The sequence below is a fragment of the Primulina huaijiensis genome, chromosome 13 (assembly GCF_012295235.1).
Source record: "Primulina huaijiensis isolate GDHJ02 chromosome 13, ASM1229523v2, whole genome shotgun sequence".
Taxonomy (NCBI): domain Eukaryota; kingdom Viridiplantae; phylum Streptophyta; class Magnoliopsida; order Lamiales; family Gesneriaceae; genus Primulina; species Primulina huaijiensis.
In genome coordinates this window covers 6,691,292-6,714,657 of record NC_133318.1, presented here as the reverse complement: position 1 = coordinate 6,714,657, position 23,366 = coordinate 6,691,292, and the positions used below count along the sequence as shown (strand labels likewise).

The 23,366-nt window shown below is 35.4% G+C and overlaps 1 protein-coding gene across 1 annotated transcript in view; it reads left to right on the top strand.

Annotated features, from left to right (window-relative positions):
• Positions 1–14,137: 14,137 nt before the first annotated feature.
• Positions 14,138–23,366, top strand: part of LOC140991479 (uncharacterized) — a 56,347-nt gene continuing 47,118 nt past the window's right edge. The window contains exons 1-3 of the mRNA XM_073461444.1: positions 14,138–14,187; positions 14,909–15,038; positions 15,114–15,164. Coding sequence (XP_073317545.1) covers positions 14,955–15,038; positions 15,114–15,164 — 135 coding nt within the window. The 5' untranslated portion in view covers positions 14,138–14,187; positions 14,909–14,954. The remainder of the gene's footprint in view (positions 14,188–14,908; positions 15,039–15,113; positions 15,165–23,366) is intronic.

Below are 23,366 nucleotides of genomic sequence, written 5' to 3'. Positions count from 1 at the left end.
TCAGTCTCAGATTGACTCTTGTGGTAGGGGTGGCTGTAAATTGGCAAAATTCCTCTTTCACGGTAAATATGAATCATATTTATTTTGCAAGAGTGCTAGTGTATAAATTTGCTATGAGTAGACTTGTCCACTACGCTTTGATTCTCTGATGATCAACCAGCAATTGCAAGTGTTAATCAAGGATCCATGGTGTAATGTTACTGTTTCCACTTCAATTTTTTGCATCACTCTCAAATTGTCTTTTCCAAGTCCATTGATGTGGGGACATAATTTTATGACATATGCACTATCCTCTATACTATGTGTGAAAGAATGATATGCTTTTTACGCAGGGTTTTTACTTAAATCTTAACAATGTCCACAACTTAAAACGGTAGTGTCTTGCGTCTTTTTTTTTTTTTGTAGTTCATTTCTTTTCTTAATTTTCATGCCCAAATGGATAAAGAAAGGTGGGTTAATATGATAATAATGTTAATTATAGAGCTATATGCATAATGATCATGTGCAATGCTGGCACCAGTCCGAAATTCATACTATCTGGCTCTGTGGAAAAACGTGGAATATAATGTGGGGGTTGGGTCATTGTATATTCTAAGTATTCTTTGAATTTTGATACTTTACTACACCTGTAATAAATTTAACCTAGTTTTCTTTTTGTACGTGTAATGACCGAGATTTAAATACTGTAATCAGACCTTAATCAATTGACTTATTGATGTGATTATAGAAGACAAAGAAAAGAAGTGGAAATACATGAATTGGCATGTGAGGTCAGAACTTTGGGCGCATATGCGCCGAGGTAGGCGCGCATATACACGAAGATATTGTGTGCGGGACAGAACTTCTCACGCATATGCGCGAGATTGGGCGCGCATATGCGCAAAGAGGTCAGTAGCCAAAGGCTTTGGACAAAATTCGAGATTGACACGTAGCAAGTTGCATGCAATATATATAAATCAAGTTCATCCCTTGGAGTCTTCAGAAAAAGGAAGAAACGGAAGGTAGGGGAAAACTTTGATTCTTGATATTAGAATTCAAGTTACGAGGAATCCGTCCGCCAGAATTTGAATCCGACTTCATTACTGTATTCCTATCGACGCAGGCTTCAACTGGACGTAAGTTTTATTACGTTTAGATACGATTTGAAATTATGATATTGTCAGAATCCAATATGAATCATATATGGTGTTTTTTATACAGTAGACATCGTATATTTGAAATCAGATCAAAGAACAAACTATTTATGTAATTGTTATGATTTTTGGAGTTGATTTGATTGAGATTCGATATCAGATTTGTATTATCGTTGAGATTATGAGTTATACCGCTATCGATTATGAGTTCCGGTATTATATCTGTGATGTTGAGATTGACGAGGTTATTGAGATTGTGTTATTATGCCGTCGAAACATCATTAGATTGATATTGATCAGATTCAGTATTGATTGAGATTGTATCGTACTTTATTGACATTGATCTGAGTATGTCTTGAATTGAGTATTGATCAGAACATGTCTTAAATTGAGTTGTACATTGATATTGTGCATATTGATATTGTCATTTCCAGATTGGGTAAGGACAGATTGGAGTGCGAGACTTCGTCTTTGTCAGATCGAGAAGACAAATGTATAAATTAACGTGAATCAGGAGATCGACTTAAGTCAGATTAGACTTGAGTTTCCCTAAATCACATATTTGTATGTTATTGCTTTTCATACATTTGTATCATTTGAATGAATATGCTTTGTTTATTGATTTATAAAAAATCATAGAGTAGTAGATAGCTATTGAGTGAGAGTCACTGACAGAAGGGCCAGATTAAGACAGAGTTGTTAATGGCCCATTGCACATTGTCAGAGTTAGAGTTTAGGTAGATATACCTATTCTTTGGCAGAATAGCCAAGACACCGGACGTTTGGTCGTATCAAAGTGCTTATGAGTAGATCAACCCCTGTCACAGATATTCGATATAGACAGGGCCAAAGTCCGTAATAAGAACGTACCGCCACCACGATCGGGACAGTAGGTGGGAGATTGTTGCGTTCTTATTCAGATCGGGATCCCTAGATTAGAAATGAGTCGAGTTTGAGTCTGAGAGTCACAGAGTGTGATTCCTCATTTTATATTGAATTATGTTCATGATTTTGGTACTTGTTTAGAGTATTGATTCATGTTTTGATTTAGTTACATGTTATGTATATCTGAGGCATGCTTTTATATTGTTTAGATGAAGGCATGTATACTTGGTTTATACTGGGAATTTAATTTTCACCGGAGTTATCCGGGTGTTGTCTTGTTTGTATGTCTGCATGACAACAGGTGGGACATGATCAGGGTCATGTAGAGAACGAGACAAGACTAGTTAGCGCAGTGATCCGGGCTCAGAAGTAAATTAGGATTCAACACTGATATGTAGTTGAACCTAGTTGAATTATTATAGATACTACAAGATTTGTAGGTTTATGTTTAATATGTATTTCGGATTGATTTACATTACGTTTCCGCTTTGTATTTTAGAAAAAAAATTTTAGACACTGTTTATTAGAATTGATTAAATTGTCCCAATGATGATTAAGAACATGATTAGCGTCCGGATCCCCACAACAGGTGGTATCAGAGCGATAGATCCTTAGACTGAGATAGAAGATAGAGAGCGGGGTAGATTGAGTTTTCTTTCCTGCTTTTGATTGCTAGCATGTGACTTATTATAATGTTGAATGACATTGTGTATGCTAGCATGATATTATCTTTTACTGCTTTTAAATACATGTTACCTGAATATCTGAGTTGATTTGGTAATGTGTATTATTTGAGAATGAATCAGAACCGATTCTTGATCAGAGGTAAGCTGATCAGAAAGGGGCTGAGACGGATTTGTCTCATGTGATTGCTAGCTCTGGTGATCATCAGATATACCTCCTCGAAGAATTCCAGAAAGGGGTAGTACTTCGACTAATCAGATGGATATGTCAGAAACTCCGATGGAAATACAGTTGAAACAGTTTCAGTCAGTTCAACCGTCGATTTTGAAGGGTACTGAAACATCTGAGCATTGTGAAAATTGGCTAGATGATATAGAGATACTGTTTGATTCACTTGATTATCCAGATGAACGGAGAATTAAACTAGTGCCCAATCAATTACAAGAAATTGCAAGAAGTTGGTGGCTCGCAACCAAAAGAGTATTAGCACAGCGGGGTACAGTGATCACGTGGAAAGTTTTTAAAGCTGAATTCTATCGAAGATTTTTCCCAAGATCGTATAGAGAGGACAAAAGAGTAGAGTTTGAGAATTTGAAACAGGGCCAACTGAATATTGAAGAATATGTTGCTAAATTCTCTACCTTATTGGGTTTTGCTCCTCTTATAGCTGGGAATGATGAAGCTGTAGCGGATCAGTTCATCAACGGATTGAATCCTGAGATATTTGCCTTGATGAAGGTAGAGCGACCCCATCATTTTGCTGATGTTTTGAATAAAGCAAAGAGAGTTCAGGTGAGTCTGATTCGACAACGAGGTAGGTTGGATGTGATCCGACCACAGACACAGCAATCCTCTCTCAGAATTGATAGTGGTAGTACAAGTGGGAAGCGAGATTTGCTGAAAGCTCGAAAGAAACAGTTTAAGAAGTTAAGAAGCGGACCGAGCGGTGCAACTAGCTCCAGTGGTTCTAGCCCGAGTTATACTGGAGTTTATTGCAGAACCTGTGGAGGGAGACATCCCACAGCGCAATGCCAGGGAGTGACTGGTAGTTGCCGTATCTGCAGACAGCAGGGACACTTTGCTAGAGTTTGTCCACAGAGAGGTTACCGAAGATTTCAGGGAGCATAATCATCTGGTTGTAGTGATTGAGGAACAGACCCAGGAGGCACTTGATGATATAGTAACAGGCAGCTGTTCTTTTATGATTATCTTGCGTATGTATTAAGAAATGTTAATACATCTTATATATGATTTTGTATGAATTCCATGGAGATATGCTTTATCTGTTGGGTCTGTATTTACTGTAGTAATTACCTCTTTACCTTTTGGGGAAAAGTTTGATATCAGTGAATTCTGTGAAACATCGTATACTGCAGTAGGATGAGAATGAGATTGAGTTAGCTTGTATTGTACTGGTGTTGTTTAATTCTGACCGCATTATTGATCCTGATATGTTGACCAAGTACAGAGCTATCACATACTATTTCTAGGAAATGGTAAGATTCGGACCTGAAATGGCCGAAGAATGAACATGGTACGGTAAGGATTCTAGATTTAGACTACCTTTGATATATGAGATGTTCATGACTTAATGATTATCGAAAGGAATGGAGAGATTCCTTATGTATTCAGTTGATTACTGAAACTGAGCGTATCATGGACTGATTTGCCAGAAGCAGGAGAATTGCTAAAGTCTTCCCAAATGAGATTCGGGGTTTGTGATATAGCAGGGAGATTGATTTTAGCCTTGATTTGATACCAGGTATTGTTCTTAATTTTTAAAACTCCGTACAAAATGACACTGATTGAATTGAAAGAATTGAAATATCAGCTAGAAGATTTACTGCTTGAGAGTTACATCTGATTGAGTGTTTCTCTTTGAGATATTTCAGTTATGTTTATGGGTTGATGAATCTTGTGTTCAGAGGTATTTTGATGATTTTGTGCTCGTTTTATCTATGATATTTGGATATATTCGCAGCATATGACTGAATTGAATATTTTGTATTGAATTATCTGAGAATTGAGATTGTTGTATACAGAAATTGTTGCGATATGAATATTGACTGAAACAGATTATATTCTGAGACCGTGATCAGTGGCTGAGAACGATACCGATGTCAGAAATGTCAGAAATTCATATTTGCCTTAGTTTAGCAGATTATGGTATGTGACTGTTGTTCTAAATTGCTTGAGAATTGTTATTGTTCTAAAACAGTATTTGAGACAGATTATATTGTTTGGTGGACATTACATTCGAAGATGATATAGCAGTTGATTTAAACAACGTTGAAAATGTGATCGGTTAGTCAGAATCGACAGTCACAGTATTGTCAGAAATTGCGTTCTATGAGTTTACTAGATCTGTATTGATGATTGATATTTTGAATCTGATCCGATATTGCTGTTATTCTAAATCCGTGTTTGATACAGATTTTTTTATATTGTTGAAATTATATACAGTTCAAACCGAATCAGAGCATCGATCAGAGTAACAGGTATGTGACAGAATAGTCTCGTTGTTCCTAATATTTCAGATTTATACAACAGAATTCGATATCGATAGTCAGAATAGCGTGTCGATCAAAATTCAGGTAAGTAATACTGTATTGTATGTTAATAACTGATTTATTTGTGCCAGATATTTCGAATCGAAATAGTAGATATGATCAAAAACACACAGTAATTGATTCAGTATGCATCCTGATAACAGAAAAACAGTTTTAATATAAACAGATGAGATCAGTTGTGGCAGAGTTTGTACTAAAATGTCTGAATCGTCGACAGATGAAGACAAAAAGATAGAAACCGGAAGATCTATTACAGAATTTATCTATTCCTGAATGGAAATGGGAGTACATTTCTATGGATTTTGTGACGAAACTACCGAAATCTTTCCAAGTTTGTGCTGCGATGTGATTGTGATTGACAGATGGCTCAAATCTGCATATATTATTCTGTACATGAAGACTTACATACTTAACCAGACGGCAGAGATTTATGTCAGAAAAGTAGTCAGATTGCACAGAGCGCCAAAATTGATAATATCAGACCGTGATTTTCAGTTGATTTTGTACTTTTGGCAGAGTATACAACAAGCTTTTTCACATATCATCTACAGATTGACGGATAGGCAGAACGAACTAACCAAACACTGGAGGATATCCGTGGAGCTGTAGTGCTGAAATTTAGCACTAGTTGACAAGATTCATTGTCACTTTGTGAATTATTGTACAACAATAGCGATTAAATGAGTATTGAGATTGCTTCACTCGAGGCATTGTACAGTGAGAACTGCAGATTTCCTTGTATGGGGATAATATCTCTGAGATACTTGAGATTAGACTTAATAGGATCAGAGATATGACAAAGGAATTGAAACTAATTCGGAAGAAAATGAAGACAGCTAATATGCCAATGTCGGATGATGATCGTTTTAATTTGAGACAGAAGATTGGATATTAGAATTGACTGGGATTGAATAGATTGATAGCAGATGATAGTGTGGTTTGTTATGAGCTATTGATTGGCATATACGGATATTTTATAGCTGGTATTTTGAGATTAATTCGATCCGAGTTACTTCGAGTTGCATTATGAGATTATACTTCTTGAATTATTATTCCAGATTGGAATCGGAAATCCGTGAAAGAAAGATAATTCAGAACGAAAACTATTCCGCTGTTGAAAGTACAGTAAAGTCGTCAGGGCATCGAAGAAGCTACCTGGAAGACTGAGTCTGATATGAGATGGCAATGTCCAGAGTTATTTCGATTATGTGAGTTTTCTATGTAGCTTCTGTTATACATGTCTTTTTGATATGATTTGCTTGCCTGTGATTTCGAAGACGAAATCGTATTTTAGGGGGGGAGAAATGTAATGCCCGAGATTTAAATACTGTAATCAGACCTTATTCAATTGACTTATTGATGTGATTATAGAAGACATAGAAAAGAAGTGGAAATACATGAATTGCCATGTGAGGTCAGAACTTTGGGCGCATATGCGCCGAGGTAGGCGCGCATATACGCGAAGAGATTGTGTGCGGGACAGAACTTCTCGCGCATATGCGCGAGATTGGGCGCGCATATGCGCAAGGAGGGCAGTAGCCAAACAGCGAGAACAGAACTTTGCGCGCACATGCGCGAGATGAAGTCGCGCATATGCGCAAAAGGCTTTGGACAAAATTCAAGATTGACACATAGAAAGTTGCATGCAATATATATAAATCAAGTTCATGCCTTGGAGTCTTCAGAAAAAGGAAGAAACGGAAGGTAGGGGAAAACTTTGATTCTTGATATTAGAATTCAAGTTACGAGGAATCCGTCCGTCAGAATTTGAATCCGACTTCAGTACTGTATTCCTATCGACGCAGGCTTCAACTGGACGTAAGTTTTATTACGTTTAGATACGATTTGAAATTATGATGTTGTCAGAATCGAATATGAATCATATATGGTGTTTTTGATAGAGTAGACATCGTATATTTGAAGTCAGATCAAAGGACATACTATTTATGTAATTGTTATGATTTTTGGAGTTGATTTGATTGATATTCGATATCAGATTTGTATTATCGTTGTGATTATGAGTTATACCGATATCGATTATGAGTTCTGGTGTTATATCCGTGATGTTGAGATTGACGGGGTTATTGAGATTGTGTTATTATGCCGTCGAAACATCAGTAGATTGATATTGATCAGATTCAGTATTGATTGAGATTGTATCGTACTTTATTGACATTGATCAGAGTATGTCTTGAATTGAGTATTGATCAGAACATGTCTTAAATTGAGTTGTACATTGATATTGTGCATATTGATATTGTCATTGCCAGATTGGGTATGGACAGATTGGAGTGCGAGACTTCGTCTTCGTAAGATCAAGAAGACAAAGGTCTAAATCAACGTGAATCGAGAGATCGACCTAAGTCAGATTGGACTTGAGTTTCCCTAAATCACATAATTGTATGTTATTGCTTTTCATACATTTGTATCATTTGAATGAATATGCTTTGTTTATTGATTTATAAAAAAGCATAGAGTAGTAGATAGCTATTGAGTGAGAGTCACTGACAGAAGGGCCAGATTAGGACAGAGTTGTTAATGGCCCATTGCACATTGTCAGAGTTAGAGTTTAGGTAGATATACCTAGTCTTTGGCAGAATAGCCAAGACAACGGACGTTTGGTCGTATCGAAGTGCTTATGAGTAGAGCAACTCCTGTCACAGATATTCGATATAGACAGGGCCAAAGCCCGTAATAAGAATGTACCGCCACCACGATCAGGACAGTAGGTGGGAGATTGTTGCGTTCTTATTCAGATCGGGATTCCTAGATTAGAAATGAGTTGAGTTTGAGTCTGAGAGTCACATAGTGTGATTCCTTATTTGATATTGAATTATGTTCCTGATTTTGGTTCTTGTTTAGAGTATTGATTCATGTTTTGATTTAGATACATGTTATGTATATCTGATGCATGCTTTTATATTGTTTATATGAATGCATGTATACTTGGTTTATACTGGGAATTTAATTTTCACCGGAGTTATCCGGCTGTTGTCTTTTTTGTATGTGTGCATGACAACAGGTGGGACATGATCAGGGTCATGAAGATAACGAGACAAGACTAGTTAGCGTGGAGATCCGGGCTCAGAAGTAAATTAGGATTCATCACTGATATGTAGTTGAACCTAGTTGAATTATTATAGATACTACAAGATTTGTAGGTTTGTGTTTAATATGTATTTCGGATTGATTTACATTACATTTCCGCTTTGTAATTTAGAAAAAAAATTTTAGACCCTGTTTATTAGAATTGATTAAATTGTCCCAATGATGATTAAGAACATGATTAGCGTCCGGGTCTCCACAGTTCGTGTGTAAATATTTTGAATATTGAAAGGTTATCTAAGAACACATTACTATGGCCCTTTATTTATTTTGCATAAGTATGTCATGTGCATTAGCGAATAACATTAATGTTAAGGATATTACAAAAGTTATTTACGTCCAATTTTAAATTGATAAGGAGCTTTCCTTTTGCGCTGATTTTTTGTCCTTCCCTCTTCTTTTCTATATTTTCTTCATTGGGTTTTTTTTTATTATTATTGTTTTAGGATGCAGGCCCCACCTGTCATTGTTTTCTCATCAGGTTGTGCTGGATTAAATCGGTAAATATATTCTTTACACAGATTTGTATCATACTCTGTATATGCGATTGTGACCTCATGATATATTTAGAAAGGCCGAACAAATTTTGTTGCCACGGTCCCAACTCCAAACGACAATTGTGGCGGGTGCACAATAGCTAAGGACAACACACCCGCATTATCCTGACAGGGTAGGGATTGGATGATGGCTTGAGGACCATGTTTCGGAAGGCCGAAACCAAACTTCCGTAAACAGTTTTTGTCATACTAATGATTAGAAGGTTTCGATCCTTGGTTCTGGTGTGGTTTTGTTTTGAGCTGATTTTATTAAAAGTGGTAGAGATATAAATGGAAGGAGGAATGGAAAATTTATAGACAATTTGCGATGGTTTTCTCAAAACCGTCGCTATTACCGTCGGTTTTCAAACCGTCGCCAATCTAAATCAGTGATGGAACCGTCGCTAGATTGGCGACGGTTTTACAAATCGTCGCAATTTCTCAAATCCATCGCAAATTGTCTATAAATTTGCCATTCCTCCCTCCATTTTTCTCCGCACCGCTTTCCTTCTGTGATAAATTTCTTTCTTAGACGATTTTATTTTTGAGTTGGGGAATTCTTTAGTTTCAAAATATCAATAATATTCATTTCTTAAAGTGTCTCCTTTCGGTCATTAGCTTCAATTCTTGGTAATTTTTTTAGTTTTGGTTAAGATCATAAATTTTGTTAGCTTGTAGTGCAGGTCGTTTTCCAGCTGATTTTTTTGCACGTGCACAGTGCTTCGACGTCTTCTACGGTCAGATTATATGTTTGTTGTAGATTTATACATAGTATAATTTGTTTTTATTGCATCTTATTTAGAAATTAAATAATAAATATTACATGTTTGTTATTAAAATATTATATATTTTAAATGTTTAATTAATTGTCAACATTAAAATTATTAAATCTGTCTACTTATGTTGTTGAATGAGAACTAAAGAGTTCGTATAATATTTTTTTAATTAATGAGTAAATGATAGCGATTAAGTAAAATACAACTTATATATTCTTTTGTAGGATAAAACGGATAACGATAGAAATTGGATGTATCGTCGGTTGGAGAATGGATTTCTAACGAATTTGATTAGCGACGGTTTTGAGAAATTTTTTTTGTAGTGAGTGACTTATGATTATTAACTTTTCGTATTTTCAATTTTTAGTGCACATATCTTTTAAAACACGTATAGTCAGGATATCTGTGCATTGAGACATGTGTATTGCAAACACAAATAGTTAATATATTATTTTTTTTCAATGAGGATTTTTGCATCCGGGGATTTCACAGCCAATTAACCTTAATTATTTCCAGTGACTTTCTACTCAAATTTTTTATTATTATTGTAAAAAAAATCTTTAATTAATAACGATTAAAAAATTGGTGTTTGTCCAAGTATTTGTAAAGCCAAATAAATAGTGGCCAATTTCCTGTTGAAACCCAAACTACAACACTTCTTCTATAACCAGGTTGTGTACTTTTCGTTTTGGTAATTTCAAGTAAATTGTGATTAGGATGGAGGAGCCAAGTTCTAAATCGCGAGGAGATCTCCATGGCTAAAGGTGTCAACATTGTGATGGCCCCCTTTTAAAAGAGATGGTAAGTCACCAATAACCCTTTTGATTACCCAACGAATTATCCTCAAAACTAAAATCCCAACTCTGAATTCCACAGGAGACCAGTGAGTGGACTGTTTCACCACTCATCAGGGACAACTTTCCCATGTTGTGGATCGCCATTTTTGTATCTTTTTCCTACTGCGCTCTATTTTTTAATTGGACTTGTGATCTTTTATCTTTTTTACTTGTCGCATTAGACAGGATTAGCCGTTGGAGGCACGGGAGAAGCTTTTTATGGTTTCAACCATGGTATGAATGATGTTATATCATTTCGTATGATTGGTTAGTATGTTCTCGGTCAAGACACATAATTTGATTTGAATTATTGATTTTTCTGCATTGAATGATTTGTTTTAACTATGTTGATTGGGGTATTAATTTTTTTTTATATGTGATTGGATTTATTGTTAATTTGGGATTGTGTGTATCATACCATATGAGTTAATTTCTTCGGTTCTTTACACACTCTTGCAATTTTAATGGAGATTTTGTGTTGAGATTCTCTAATGTCAATCCTTCTACAGCTATGCCATTTGTTAGGAGGTGGATCAAAGGACCTGTGTGGCTACATTTCCTCATTGGTGTAAGTCTTTTGCTGTTGTTATAGAAATTGGTGTTGTAACCGTTTGTTTTGGAACTTCTTTTCTCTTGGTATGGTGATGGTGGGTTGTGGATTACCATCATTATATTCAACCGTGGTATTTTTCTGTGCTGTTTTATGATATGCATTCTATGCTTATGTAAGGACAAGTAATATTAATAGATGTTTTTAGTTGTAAGTACTTGAACATTTAATGATATTGGGTACCCTCAAGCATCAACAATATACAATTTTTTTCAGTCTCAGATTGACTCTTGTTGTAGGGGTGGCTGTAAATTGGCCAAATTCCTCTTTCAAGATAAACATGATTCATATTTATGTTGCAAGAGTGCTAGTGTATAAATTAGCTATGTGTAGACATGTCCACTAGGATTTGATTCTCTGATGATGAACCGTCAATTGCAAGTGGTAATCAATGATCTATGATGTAGACATGTCCACTACGCTTGGATTCTCTGATGATCAACCAACAATTGTAAGTGGTAATCAAGGATCCATGGTGTAATGTTACTGTTTCCAGTTCAATTTTTTGCATCATTCTCAAATTGTGTTTTTCAAGGCCATTGATGCGGGGACATAATTTTATGACATACGCACTATCCTCTATACTATGTGTGAAAGAATGATCTGCTTTTTATGCATGGTTTTAACTAAAATCTTAACAATGTCCACAACTTAAAACGGTAGTGTCTTGTGTTTTTTTATTTGCAGTTCATTTCCTTTATTTATTTGCATGCCCAAATGGATAAAGAAAGGTGGGTTAATATGATAATAATGTTAATAACATAGCTATATGCATAAGGATCATGTGCAATGCTGGTTACAGGCCAAAATTCATACTATCTGGCTCTGTGGAAAAAGCGTGGAATATAATGTGGGGGTTGGGTCATTGTATATTCTACGTATTCTTTGAATTTTAATACTTTACTATCTCAGCTGTATTAAATTTAACCCAGTTTTTTTTTTCTGCGTGTGTAAATATTTTGAATACTAAAATGTTATCTAAGAACACTTTACTATGACCCCTTCAATTATTTTGTATAAGTCTGTCCTGTGCATGAGCGAATAACATTAATGTTAAGGATATTACAAAAGTTATTTGCGTCAATTTTTAAATTGATAAGGAGCTTTCCTTTTGCACTGATTTTTTGTTCTTCCCTCTTCTTTTCTATGTTTCTTTTGTTGGTTTTTTTTTTAATTATTGTTTTGGGATGCAGTCCCCACCAGTCATTGTTTTCTCATCAGGTTGTGCTGGATTAATAGGTAAATTTATTCTTTACACGGAACTGTATGGTACTCTGTATATGCGATTGTGACCTCATGATATAGTTAGAAAGGCCGAACAGATTTTGTTGCCACGGTCCCAACACCAAACGACAATTGTGACGGGTGCACAATATCTAAGGACAACACACCCTCATTGTCCTGACAGAGTAGGGATTGGATGATGGCTGGAGGACCATGTTTCGGAAGGCCGAAACCAAACTTCCGTAAACAACTTTTGTCCTACTAATGATTAGAAGGTTTCGATCCTTGGTTCTGGTGTGGTGTTTTTTTTTTGAGCTGATTTTGTTAATAGTGGTGGAGATATAAATGGAGGGAAGACTAGCAAATTTATAGACAATTTGCAACGGTTTTCTTGTTTTGATAAAACTGATGCTATTACCGACAGTTTTAAAACCTTCACCGATCTAAATCGTCGCTAGATTGGCGAAGCGACAGATTAAGAAAAACAGTCGATAATAGCGATGGTTTTCTCGACGGTAACACCGTCACAAATTGTCTATAAATTTGCCATTCCTCCCTCCATTTTTTTCCGCACCGCTTTCCATCTGTGATAAAAAATTTTCTCTTAGACAATTTTAGTTTCGAGTTAGGGCAAGTTTTTTAACTTCAATTGTTGGTAATTTTTTAGTTTTTGTTAAGATAATGAATTTTGTTAGCTTGTAGTGCAGGTCATTTTCCATCTGATTTTTTTGCACGTGCACAATGCTCCTGCGTCTTCTACGGTCAGATTATATGTTTTCTTTTTCTACGTGTGTAAATATTTTGAATACTAAAATGTTATCTAAGAACACTTTACTATGACCCCTTCAATTATTTTGTATAAGTCTGTCCTGTGCATGAGCGAATAACATTAATGTTAAGGATATTACAAAAGTTATTTGCGTCAATTTTTAAATTGATAAGGAGCTTTCCTTTTGCACTGATTTTTTGTTCTTCCCTCTTCTTTTCTATGTTTCCTTTGTTGGTTTTTTTTTTAATTATTGTTTTGGGATGCAGTCCCCACCAGTCATTGTTTTCTCATCAGGTTGTGCTGGATTAATAGGTAAATTTATTCTTTACACGGAACTGTATGGTACTCTGTATATGCGATTGTGACCTCATGATATAGTTAGAAAGGCCGAACAAATTTTGTTGCCACGGTCCCAACACCAAACGACAATTGTGACGGGTGCACAATATCTAAGGACAACACACCCGCATTGTCCTGACAGAGTAGGGATTGGATGATGGCTGGAGGACCATGTTTCGGAAGGCCGAAACCAAACTTCCGTAAACAACTTTTGTCCTGCTAATGATTAGAAGGTTTCGATCCTTGGTTCTGGTGTGGTTTTTTTTTTTTGAGCTGATTTTGTTAATAGTGGTGGAGATATAAATGGAGGGAAGACTAGCAAATTTATAGACAATTTGCAACGGTTTTCTTGTTTTGATAAAACTGATGCTATTACCGACGGTTTTAAAACCTTCACCGATCTAAATCGTCGCTAGATTGGCGAAGCGACGGTTTAAGAAAAACAGTCGATAATAGCGATGGTTTTCTCGACGGTAACACCGTCACAAATTGTCTATAAATTTGCCATTCCTCCCTCCATTTTTCTCCGCACCGCTTTCCATCTGTGATAAAAAATTTTCTCTTAGACAATTTTAGTTTCGAGTTAGGGCAAGTTTTTTAACTTCAATTGTTGGTAAATTTTTTAGTTTTTGTTAAGATAATGAATTTTGTTAGCTTGTAGTGCAGGTCATTTTCCATCTGATTTTTTTGCACGTGCACAATGCTCCTGCGTCTTCTACGGTCAGATTATATGTTTGTTTTAGATTTATACATAGTTTAATTTGTTTTTATTGCATGTTATTTATAAATTAATAAATATATATTACATTTTTGTTATTAAAATATTATATAATTTAAATGTTCAATTAATTCTCAACATTAAAATTATTAAATTTGTCTACTTATGTTGTTGAATGATAACTAAGGAGTTCGTATTTTAATTTTTTTAATTAATGAGTAAATGATAGCAATTAAGTAAAATACATCTTCTTTATTCTTTTGAAGGATAAAATGGATAACGAAAGAAATTGGATATATCGTCGGTTGAAGAATGGATTTCTAACGAATTTGATAAGCGACGGAAAAAACCGTCACTAATTATAAAATTTTTTTGTAGTGACTTATGATTATTAACTATTCGTATTTTAAATTTTGAGTACACATATCTTTTAAAGCATGTATAGTCAGGATATGTGTGCATTGGGACATGTGTATTGAAAACACAAATAGTTAATAAATTATTTTTTTCCAATGAGGATTTTTGCGTCCTGGGATTTCACAGCCAATTAACCTTAATTATTTCCAGTAACTTTCTACTCAAATCTTTTATTATTATTGTAAAAAAAAATCTTTAATTATTAACGATTAAAAAATTGGTGTGTGTCCAAGTATTTGTAAAGTCCAATAAATAGTGACCATTTGCCTGCTGAAACCCTACCTGCAACTCTTCTTCTATAACCAGGTTGAGTACTTTTCGTTTTGATAATTTCTAGTGAATTGCGATTTGGATGGGGGAGCCAAGTTCTAAATCGCGAGGAGATCTCCAAGGCTTAAGGTGTCAACATTGTGTTGGCCCTCTTTTGAAAGAGATGGTAAGTCACCAATAACCCTTTTGATTACCCAACGAATTATCCTCAAAACTAAAATCCCAACTCTGAATTCCACAGGAGACCAGTGAGTGGACTGTTTCACCACTCAACATGGAAAGCTTTTCCTTGGTGTGGATCGCCATTTTTGTATCTTTTTCCTACTGCGCTCTATGTTTTGATCGGACTTGTGATATTTTATCTTTTTTACTTGTCGCATTAGATAGGATCAGCCATTGAAGGCACGACAGGAGCTTTTATGGTTTCAACCTTGGGATGAATGATGTTATATCATTTCGTATGATTGGTTAGTATGTTCTGAGTCAAGACACATAATTTGATTTGAATTATTGATTTTTCTGCATTGACTGATTTGTTTTAACTATGTTGATTGGTGTATTAATTATTTTTTTATATGTGATTGGATTTATTGTTAATTTGGGATTGTGGGTATGATACCATATGAGAAAATTTCTTCGGTTCTTTACAAACTCTTGCAATTTTAATGGAGATTTTGTGTTTAGATTCTCTAATGTCAATCCTTCTACAGCTATGCCGTTTGTTAGGAGGTGGATCAAAGTACCTATGTGGTTACATTTCCTCATTGGTGTAAGTTTTTTGTTGTTGTTGTAGAAGTTGGTGTTGTAACAGTTTGTTTTGGAACTTCTTTTCTCTTGGTATGGTGATGGTGGGTTGTGGATTACCATCATTATACTCAACCGTAGCATTTTTCTGTGCTACTTTATGATATACATTCTATGCTCATGTAAGGACAAGTAATAGTAATTGATGTTTTTAGTTGGAAGTACTTGAACATTTGGTGATATTGGGTACTGTAACGCCCCGGATTCGACGACTTTCATCACTGTTCCAAGATGAGTCTTTCGAGCGTTCTTATGTCATCACTCACACTCACCCTAAGAAACTTCTCAGGTGGTCACCCATCTCATAATTGCCCAAGTCAAGCACGTTTAACTTCGGAGTTCTTAAATGATGAGCTACCGAAAATAAGAAACAACTTCTTGATATGAGTAGTACCAATCAAATCTTTTAAGCCCTCTTCAACTGTACAGTTTCATACCTGAACAGTTTCGGAATCCCTCTCCTTCGGTGTAAGATCGGTTCATTCATGTTCGCTCCACCTAGAAGCCTGCTAGGAGCCGCTCATTGTACGTGCAACCTCATAGCACAGACGATCACCCCCGCCCTCTTCGGCCCCGGGCCTCACATTACCACCAGCTTCGGCTTGATTCCTCCCCGAACCACACCGTACTAGGAGAGGTCGGATCTGGTACCAACTGTAACGTACCGTACTTTTATAATACTTAAAATTTACAGAAAATAAAAATTTTTCTTAAATAAGTAATTCTACTTCAAAATGCCATAAAAATAAAATGCTTGAACAATATTTGAAATGTAAACGAACTTGCAACGAGTACTTGTTTAAAACTACATAAAGTAACTTCATTAAAAATAAGAGTAAACAATTTTATCATGCATAAAACTCTTGAAACTAAAGCGGTCCTCGGGTTAGGCCTCCGTACAGTCCGAGCCAACTCACTGATCCCCGCCTCTCGTCTCCTCATACTCGTCCTCACCTGCATCGATCAAGTCTAGTGAGTCTAAAGACTCAACATGTATAAACTAAGAATAGCAAGTAATACATAATAAGTCCACATGCATTTTAAAGTAGTCCAACATATATATAAACTGAGCATACTTACATAAATATGGATGTGCCATCAATTCATAAACTTTTCACAATCGTACTTGCAACGTACAAACTTAAGCATACATAATCATCATCATTTTGCGTAGAGATATGTTTCAAAGCAAGTGACCCATAACATAATGCGCCTTATCAAACTAAACCACAATACTGGGCTGACAGGGATGTCTACTGCCACATACATAAGATCTCTGGTCATGCTTTACCGGGTGGATTGGTATTTAATCATGCTTTACCGCTTCCCAACCTTGATCATAACCCGGTCATGCTTTACCTTGGACACGTTCTCCGGCTTCCAAACCCGTTCATATTTGGTCACAATACAAATCGCATACCTCAAAAACATAAAACATTTTTTTTGCACGTCGAACATACTTACATAGCGTTGAGGGCTTCGTTGGATCTCGCTTGGGCTACTGCTGCACATACATACTAATACATTATTCCAACAACTTAAAATTCCATAACTTAACCGTACCAATCAAACTCACCACCGAAGTAATTAAATAACTTATGACTTTCTAGACCACTCAGGACTTGACCATGTTTAATCAACATACTTAACCATTACCTCGAACCCCGAAACATTCTCGAGATGGAGTATGAACATTTCCCAAGCAATGGAAGACACGGACCTCGCTTAAACCATAGTTCAACGTTCCATATTCAAACTTCGTAGCGTCTAATCTAATCCTCACTAAGTTTGGACATAACGACGTATTAATAATCAAATGAAGCAATAGCACCTAAACTTGAAGCTCGAAGACCCTTGAACCAGCGCCTAGGCGTTGAGGTGTAGCGTTGCAGCGCTTGGTCAAGCGCTTAGGCGCTCCCAACCAGTGCCGCGGTGCTACCCTACACGAAGCAACAACACTCCAAATGTAGCGTTGCGGCGCTAACCCTGCACGAACCAAACCCCAAAAATGTCATTTTCTACCCATTCGCTTCCCTATGACTTCTAATGTAACCAAACCCATACAAACTCAAAACAAAACACCGATTAGACTCTGACCGCATGACATATCTAAACACAGCAATGATCACTCGGCGATTCCCAACAAAGCCTGCAACCAATAAAACTCAAGAAACATGAAGAACATATTTTATAACATCACAGTTTGAGCAGTAACACGAGAATGATCATAACTCACTCGTTTCTTGTCCAAAAATTACGAGTTTACTATCAAATCGAATGTATAAAAAAGTACTACGTTTTACATGTTGAAATTTTTTCCAGAAAACCGACCAAAAATTCGCATGATTTGAAATGACAGCAGATTGGATTTTTGAGATCTAAAAACTTGTTCAAAATCGTTTCAACAATTTTTGCTCAAAATTTGCATAATATAACCGGATTTTTACATGCAATAAACATCAAAATACTTACTACGACAAGATCGATGAAGAAAATAAGAGAATATATATGCCTTTGCGTCTAAATGCTCGAAGATAATTGTAATGCTTGATTACTCGTACAAATGATTAATTATGCGTTTATGTAATTTATTATGTTGTTATTTGACTCATTATGTTTCACGTGTTGATTGAGGTATCGATAGTGAGATTGAATATGATTTATATATTGTCCATGGTGTATTGAAAATGAATATATGTCTAAATAGTGATAGTAAGATGTGTAGATAAAGTAGTGTAATGGAAGTTGGTATGGAAATGTAGGAAATGAGATGAAAAATATGGTAGTTCTTACGGGTTTTAGCATAATGATTTTGATATTGATCCAAATTGTGTGAGGCTACAACCAATAGAAAGATAAGATATAAGGCTACAACTTTCATGTTTTGTGTTTTGTCCAAATCATTGTGGAAGACAAGCCAAAAGCGCCTCGAAGAGTGTCGTGTGTATCATCATTCCTACAATGACACATTGTGGTATATTGAGCATAACTTTTTACTCAAACCTTAAAATGACATGAATCCAATTGAAGAAGCAAGCCAAGACATAGAGACTACAACTTTCATGTTTACCACGTTTTCAAATTATGAAGGGAAGAAACGTTTCTGGAGCGATCTTTGATGAAACTATGTGCAGGACAGAAGGTTCGGCGCTCGAGCGGTAAGATCTTACCGCTCGAGCGCCCCTACACCAAGAATTCAGTACTTTGGCAGAATGTTCCGTGCTCGAGCGGCAAGATCTTACCGCCCGAGTGCCGCTTTGTATATGAAAATATAAGTTTCGAATTTTCTAAGCATCTCCACCATTCCACAACTTCTCTTCACAGCATAAACTCGAAAGAAAACCAAAAACTCTTCCTCCAAGTGATCTTTTCTTCTTCTTCTTCATCATTTTGAAGTTAGAATTTAGTTCTCCATCACAAGAACATCCTAGAGGTGTAAGTTTTCATCTTTTTTGATTGTTATATATGTAGGGGTGACTTTCACTTAGTATAAACATAGTGATTGGATTATTGATATATTTGACAGCATAGGAGCGAGAAATATCGCCTCAAACCAGTATTCGTACACTTGAACTGTAAGTTGGCATGTTCTTGAAGTAATACATGAGTAATATTATGAATATCAAATGCTTTCCATTGATTATTACTATATGTACATTGTTAGTATGTTTCTTGATGAAAACATAGCACCATATTCCATTGTTATGTATTAAATATGAAAGAAATTCATGAATATTGAAGACAGGTGCTATGTCATGAACATGAACATGAAAGAAAAAGAAAATGACTGCTTTTTATATGATATATGAGCTTGTTGACATCATGTGTGGTTTTAAGTCCACCAAACCTATTGGCCAATACATGTTCACGGGGTGTGGGTTTGTCACAGGGCACCCTAACGTCCAACACAGTAGTAGCTATATAATAAAGCAAGCACGATAGTACATGCCAACTAATGAGGCTCGAGTACATAAATGAACATGAATATATGATATGGTATGACATGATTTAAAGATTCATTGTTGATCATGACTTGATATGTATAATCCTTCGATGCAAATTGATACGTATAAGTGCCAACTTATTGAGTTTTATAAACTCACGTAGCTCATGTATTACAGAATCAGGTAATGAGATGCATAAGATGCTGGTTCGCAAATGGATGCTTGTGACGTGTCTTACCTCGACAAGAACCTGGACGTCTTATTGCCTAGCTTCCGCATATGTATTATAAGGGATTTTATGTCATGGTTTGAAACAAGTTTCATGACGTTTATGACTATATGTATAGCGATACAGTGTATGTTTGTATATTAAAATATGATTATGCTTATGTATAGATGATGTTGCATGAGTTTTTGGCTTTTACAAAGTGTAGGGACATCATGCCAAATTTTTTTATAAATCGTCAAATTGATATCTCTTGTTTGAATTACTTAATAATATACGTATATCATTCAAACCCTATGTTGACTATGAGTATAATTATCATAAATCTTGTCAAGTATAGAAGAATGGTGTTACAATAATGAATACCGACGCGGTGGACTACGGGAGATGACCGGGGAACGCTTGCTACACTATTTGTTGCTAGAGAAAGGACGTAAATCGGGAGTTGTAACCGTTTGTTCAAGTACTTACAACTAAAAACATCTATTAATATTACCGGGTGTTGTAACCGTTTGTTTTGGAAATTCTTTTCTCTTAGTATAGTGATGGTGGGTTGTGGATTACCATCATTATACTCAACCATGGTATTTTTCTGTGCTGCTTATGATATGCATTCTAAGCTTATGTAAGGACAAGTAATATTAATAGATGTTTTTAGTTGTAAGTACTTGAACATTTAGTGATATTGGGTACCCTCAAGCATCGACAATATACAATTTTTTTTCAGTCTCAGATTGACTCTTGTGGTAGGGATGGCTGTAAATTTGCCAAATTCCTCTTTCACGATAAACATGATTCATATTTATGTTGCAAGAGTGCTAGTGTATAAATTAGCTATGTGTAGACATGTCCACTATGCTTTGATTCTCTGATGATCAACCGTCAATTGCAAGTGGTAATCAAGGATCCATGGTATAATGTCACTGTTTTCAGTTCAATTTTGTGCATCACTCTCAAATTGTGTTTTTCAAGGCCATTGATGCGGGGACATAATTTTATGACACACGCACTATCCTCTATACTATGTGTGAAAGAATGATCTGCTTTTATGCATGGTTTTAACTCAAATCTTAACAATGTTCACAACTTAAAACATTACGGACTTGTGTCTTTTTCTTTGCAGTTCATTTCTTTTATTTATCTGCATGCCCAAATGGAGAAAGAAAGGTGAGTTAATATGATAATAATGTTAATAACGGGGCTATATGCATAAGGATCATGTGCAATGCTGGAAACAGGCCAAAACTCATACTATCTGGCTCTGTGGAAAAAGCATGGAATATAATGTAGGGGTTGGTTCATTGTATATTCTAAGTATTCTTTGAATTTTAATACTTTACTATCTCAGCTGTATTAAATTTAACCCAGTTTTTTTTTTCTGCGTGTGTAAATATTTTGAATACTAAAATGTTATCTAAGAACACTTTACTATGACCCCCTCAATTATTTTGTATAAGTGTGTCCTGTGCATGAGCGAGTAACATTAATGTTAAGGATATTACAAAAGTAATTTACGTGAAATTTTAAATTGATAAAGAGCTTTCTTTTTGCGCTGATTTTTTGTTCTTCCCTTTTCTTTTCTATGTTTCCTTTATTGGGTTTTTTTAAATTATTGTTTTGGGATGCAGTCCCCACCAGTCATTGTTATCTCATCAGGTTGTGCTGGATTAATAGGTAAATATATTCTTTACACGGAACTGTATGGTACTCTGTATATGCGATTGTGACCTCATGATATAGTTAGAAAGGCCGAACAAATTTTGTTGCCATGGTCCCAACTCCAAACGACAATTGTGACGGGTGCCCAATAGCTAAGGACAACACACCCGCATTGTCCTGACAGAGTAGGGGTTGGATGATGGCTTGAGGACCATGTTTCTCTCTTAGACGATTTTAGTTTCGAGTAGAGGCAAGTTTTTTAGCTTGAATTCTTGGTAAATTTTTTTGTTTTGGTTAAGATCAAGAATTTTGTTTGCTTTTAGTGCAGGTTGTTTTCGAGCTGATTTTTTTGCACGTGCACCGTGCTCCGACTTCTTCTACGGTCAGATTATATGTTTGTTGTAGATTTATACATAGTTTAATTTGTTTTTATTGCATGTTATTTAGAAATTAAATAATATATATTACATGTTTGTTTTTAAAATATTATATAATTTAAATGTTCAAATAATTGTAAACATTAAAATTATTAAATCTGTCTACTTATGTTGTTGAATGAGAACTAAGGAGTTTGTATATTATTTTTTAAATTAATGAGTAAATGATAGTGATAGGCTCGTAATAGTTAGTATTTTTATTTTCATATTTCCCATTAATCCAACCTCTGATATGTTTAATTGATACATTTTTGTGTAATTTTATTGTAGGAGGAACTTTCGCGATCTTGGAACAAATTTGAGTTAAAAAGGTTATGTTTTTTTTTACATTTGAAGTTTCCAAGATAGAGTTTGAAAGTAAATGACAAAACCAAAAAAGGTTCTGGAATAAAGCGTGGACACGCCTTGTGGTTATGTTTCGGCTGCCTAAAATTGCAGGAAGTGGAAAATCTGATTTTGTGAAGATTATGCAAGATTTGAAAGAATTAATTATGATGTATGGTTTACTGGAAATTCTTGAAAGGAAACTCTAGATAAGATATTATCTATTATTTTATATTTAAGATTTAAGGTTAATTAAATATTAGTGGGCTGTTTAGCAAAAATTTAGACTCAAAAAGCCTACTACTCACGTGGAAGAGTCGCAGCGCATAGAAGATTTCAAGAATCAGATTGGAAAAAACTTCTCACAACCATATTCCATCCTCACGTACGAAAAGAAGGCGCATGACCCCAATTTTTCTCCCAACAAAATAGTTTGCATTTCCCTATGTTTTCTTATTTAATTTTTTATTGATATTGTAGAATCCCCTTGAATTAGTATTTTCTCATAATAAATTCTTCACTTTATCTCGTCCACTAATTTTCAATTCTAGATTCAGTATTTTTCTTGTTTGGTAATTTTAGTTTAGGTTATTTTATTTAGTAATTATCAAAACAAATTCCCCCTTTTTATTTTTATTACCAGAAGAAATAAATCTACCGTTCCTTCTGGATTCGACCCTACTCACCATTACACTCGTTTTTATTTAAAAGAGTATGAATTAATTTGGTGGTCAACGACAGCAAACCAAATTTTGGCACTGTTGCCGGGGAGCGGTGCAAGGTTAATTACTTTTGATTTTTTTTATTTTTTATGCTTCGTTCTTCTCGTACAGGTGAACTCGAATACAATCTTGAAATCAAGAAGACAGCTAAGAGATTGAGAAAAGAATCAAGACTAAGGCGTGAAAAGTAGTCGTCATCATCATCTCCTGATTTGAACGCATCATTGGACTCCAAAGATACAGAAAGAGAATCTGACATTGATCTTGAGATTGAAAGAAGTGAAAGTGACTAAGAAGAAATGGCAGGACAAGCTCAAAGAACACTCAAGGAGTTAGCTAATCCTAATGTTATTCAACAACCATTATGCATCTAATTCC